Here is a 4,499-nt window from a genome sequence, read left to right as displayed (position 1 = left end):
TCATTAGAGCAATAAATGGTGGCCAGTTAGTCGGTCACATAAAAAGCCATACATTCCTCAAAATTTCCACACTCAAGTGAAAGTCCAGGCACACGATCCCGTAATGGAAGAGATCACAATCATAATGGCAGCACTCTCCACCCTCAATTCTCCCCAACTCACAGATATCACAAGCTCCATCCTCTCGCAAACCGTCCGCCGCCGCCGCCGCCTCTCGTCCCTCCTCTGTTCTCCCTCTCTTTTCTCCCTCACCTTACACCATCTCCATTCCCTCTCCCTCATTCAGAAGACCTTACTCATTTCCAAACACCTCCTCTCATCCCTTCACTGCCTCACACGTCACTTCCACCCAACAACCCTTATTCCACCGCACCCCAACACCACCATCGAACACCGTGACCTCGACGCTGCATTGCTTCTTATTTTCCTTTGTGATGTACACCAAGAAAACCCCGAAATACTTAAAACACCAATCGCTGAATGGCGTGAGGGTTTGAGGAAACATTACTCTGAAACTGTGCTAAGGCAAACAAGCATTGTGGTGCATTATGGTGGTGTCCTTCTACCATATGTTGAGATGATAATAAGGTGTTGGCGGTTCGTTGGTATGATGGCTGGTTGTACAGTGAGGGAGGGGAGGGAGTTGGCAGCAGCTCCGGCAGCAGTGGTGGCGCTTCCGGCAGTAGAGGTGAGAGGAGGTGGTGAGGAGTGTGTGATATGTAGGGAAGAGATGAGTGAAGGTAGAGATGTGTGTGAATTGCCATGTGAACACTTGTTTCATTGGATGTGCATTTTGCCATGGCTAAAGAAGACGAATACATGCCCATGTTGCAGGTTCCAGCTTCCAACTGAAGATGTGTTCGGAGAGATCGAACGGCTGTGGAGTGTTATGATCAAGATTGGTAATGGGGCCCTCAGTGGGGAATATTGCACGTGATCGATGTTGATAATGGCATGAATTGTAGACGTGGAAGAATCGCAAGGACTTATTGGCCTCTAGTGAATTTGGACAATTGTGCATTTACGAGGCGGCAAACGTATATAGTATAATGAATGGTTGCGATGAATAGGCTGTAGAGGATCACTTGTTGATGATAAAGACCCCTGTGGTTTAGGTCTGGGGCATGCTTGTAGAATTATCGATTTGTAGCTAAATAGATGAAAGGATTACATATATTATTGGGGTTGCTTGGAAAAGTGTAGATTATTAGAACACACACACACACACACACACACACACACACACACACACACACACACACACACACATATATATATATATATATATATATATATATAGTTGCACAATCTGTTACTATAGCTTTCGCAATCACATTAATTTTGTGGGTTAATTGTATTTTATTTTTGTATAAAGCTAAATTTAAAATATTTAAATTATTTGTTATGAAAAATTCAAATTATAGATGTCATACTCAATTTTAATTTAGGATTTGATATTATTATGTTTAAATCAGATTAGGTTAGATGAATAGAATGATCTAACTAGATTAATTTTTATATTAGTTTAATTTTAAACTTGATTAGGTTAAATTCTAAATTACTCAATTTTTTTAATCAACTCATCAAAATATATTAGATTCTTTCACTATATTTCAAATATATTAGATTCTAAATTATTGAAAGATAATAGACCTTGTTTCCTTGTTTGAACATCACACCAATCATAGCTTAACATGAGATGACATGCTTGCGCACTGTCGCGGGCTTATAAAATAAATACACTTGATAGTATTATAATTGTGAACCAACGCTAAATAAATAATAGAAACTAAAGGTATGATGAAGCAAATATTTCATGATGGAAAAAAAAGTTGTGTTGGTAATAAAAAAACTTAGAGACTGAACAAAATGATTTATAGCAATCTACATTATTTTGTGAAGAAAGATACAGTGTTTTCACCACATGATTTAGCTTTTCTGTTAATAAAAAGAAAAAAAATTACAAAGCTAAATTCTCTACTAACTTAATATTAAAAAAAAAACCAACAAAGATAATTTTGGAAGGAAAAAAAACCCATGAGAAAAAACGTTGTAGTAATTGACAATGTTTTGTGAGGAAAACTATAATGTTTTTCCCAATAAAATAAAATAAAAAAAACTATTTAGAGAAATATTGTAGCAATCCACATTATTTTGTGAGAAAAACTATAACGTTTTCCTCATATGATTTAGCTTTATTATAATTATAATTCTTAACCAACTCAATACTAAAAAAAAATCGACAAAGATAATTTTGGAAAAAATTATAAAAAAATCATATGGAAAAACACTGCAACAATTCACAGTGTTTTAAATAAAAAAATTACAAAGCTAAATTCTTAATTAGCTCAATTTAAAAAAAAATCAAAAAGGATAATTTTAGAAAAAAAATAACAAAAAAAACACCAAAAAAAGGGAAAAAATCATGTTGAAAACACTATAGCAATTCACAGTGTTTTGTGATGAAAGCTACAGTTCTTCTCCACATGATTTAGCTTTATTTATAATGACTTATAATTGTAAATCTCAAATAACTCAATATTAAAAAATAAAATTAACAAAGATAATTTGAAAAAAATTATAAGAAAAAAAACTATATGGAGAAACACTGCAGCAATCCACAATGTTTTGTGAGGAAAGTTACAATGCTTTCCCCACATAATTAAGCTTTATTATAAAATTAAATTCTAACCAACTCAATATGAAAAAAAAAATCTACGAAGATAATTTTGGAAAAAATATTACAAAAAAAACACAAGAAATTGAAAAAAAAAACCATGTGAGGAAAAACTGTATCAATCCAAAGTGTTTTGTGAGGAAAAACTTGTATTTACTTGTAATTGTAATTCTTAACCAGCTTAATATTTAAAAAATAAAATTGACAAAGACAATTTTAGAGAAAAACATAACAAAACAGAAAAAAACCATGTGAAAAAAAACATTGTGGCAATCCACAGTAATTTCTAAAGAAAGTTACAGTGCTTTCCTCACATACTGTAACTGTAATTTTTAATCAGCTCAATATTAAAAAATAAAATAAAAAAAGATAATTTTGGAGAAAATTATTAAAAAAAAACCATGCGGAGAAACACTGTAGCAATCAACAATGTTTTAAAGAAAAAAATTACAAAACTAAAATTTTAATCAGCTTAATATTAAAAAAATCGACAAATATAATTTTGAAAAATAAAATAGAAAAACTATGTGGGAAAACATCGCAGCAATGCACAGTATTCTAAAGGAAAAAAATTACAAAGCGAAATTTTTAACCAGCTCAATATTAAAAAAAATGAAAAATATAATTTTCAAAAATAAAAAAATAAAATATAAAAACTATATGGAAAAACACTGCAACAATACACAGTATTTTAAAGGAAAAAAATTACAAAACGAAATTTTTAACCGGGTCAATATTTAAAAAGTAAAATCAACAAATAAAATTTTTAAAATAAATAAAAAATAAATGCAAAAAAAAAGAGAGGAAAGTTGAAAAAAAAATAAAAAAAGGAGGAAGGTTGGAAAAAAAATAAAAAAAATGCAAAATGTAAAAAAAAAAAAAGAATCTACAGTGATTTTGGGTGTGGAGAAATAAGAATTTCCTCACACCACATTTAGAGTATTGCAAATAATATAATAGAAGAAACTCTGACAATAAGAGGAAGCGGTCACCAAAGTATGGTGATTTCATGCAGAATTATGAGTCAGATTAAAGAAAAAACAAGGTAATAATATAGTACATGGATACTTTAAGTTGGGCTTTATGCAATAGTTGTACCCTAGAGAGCAGTATGGTGGCCGATGAAGAGAGGCTCTCATCTGATTTCAAAAGCAATTCAATGAAAGCCCAACCACCCAAGAAATCTGAACAGCATCAAGTTCGATTTCGGAATGGGTGGGCAAACAAGAACCAAAATTGAAAAAGATAAATTCATTTTCCAATTACCCCACTTCGGCTCATTTCATGCCAAGGTTCTACAATCTGAAGATAATATATAGCACTCTTTTGAATAATCGAAGGTTCATCATGATTTTTCTATGATTTAAGTTTCATTTCAGTCTCCACGGTTCCACTGAGTTTTGTTTTGATCCTTGCCTTCATTGAAAGAGAAAGAAATGTTGTTTATTCGTCTTGCTAGGGTTTTACTAATCTAGTTTTATCATGAAAGTTCCACGCATGACAACATAATATACTTGTCTGAGATAATTGGAGATACAAAAAGGAATCTTCTGTATGAGAAGAACAGAGAGACAGAGAGAGAACAGAGTTTGAGGAAGAATAGAGGAGAAGAGAGAACAAAGAAGCAGGAACAGAGAATGAGAATAATCTTCTGCATGTATTTTCTTGTTCCCCAATACGTTTCCATGCACCAGTTTATATACAATGGGTTGCCCTCCAATTACAACCAATTTAACCCCTTTATTCAACTACTAACTACTAACTAACTCAACAGCTAACTACCTCCTAACTGCATGTTTTCCATATTCAACACATGCTGCAA

At 32.2% G+C, this 4,499-nt stretch overlaps 1 protein-coding gene across 1 annotated transcript; it reads left to right on the top strand.

The window, feature by feature from the left end:
* LOC133677117 (E3 ubiquitin-protein ligase SGR9, amyloplastic-like) lies at positions 1-1,197 on the top strand. Its single transcript, XM_062098949.1, has one exon. It carries the CDS (start codon positions 104-106, stop codon positions 935-937), a length of 834 nt encoding a protein of 277 aa, XP_061954933.1. The 5' UTR covers positions 1-103; the 3' UTR covers positions 938-1,197.
* Positions 1,198-4,499: the final 3,302 nt, after the last annotated feature.

This window comes from Populus nigra, chromosome 17, assembly GCF_951802175.1.
Source record: "Populus nigra chromosome 17, ddPopNigr1.1, whole genome shotgun sequence".
Taxonomy (NCBI): domain Eukaryota; kingdom Viridiplantae; phylum Streptophyta; class Magnoliopsida; order Malpighiales; family Salicaceae; genus Populus; species Populus nigra.
The sequence above is the reverse complement of the archived record's forward strand: the minus strand, read 5'-3'. Positions and strand labels throughout refer to the sequence as shown.

Excerpts from the sequence above, each read along its gene's own strand:
- LOC133677117 (XM_062098949.1), top strand. The coding sequence starts at position 104 with ATGGAAGAGATCACAATCATAATGGCAGCACTCTCCACCCTCAATTCT.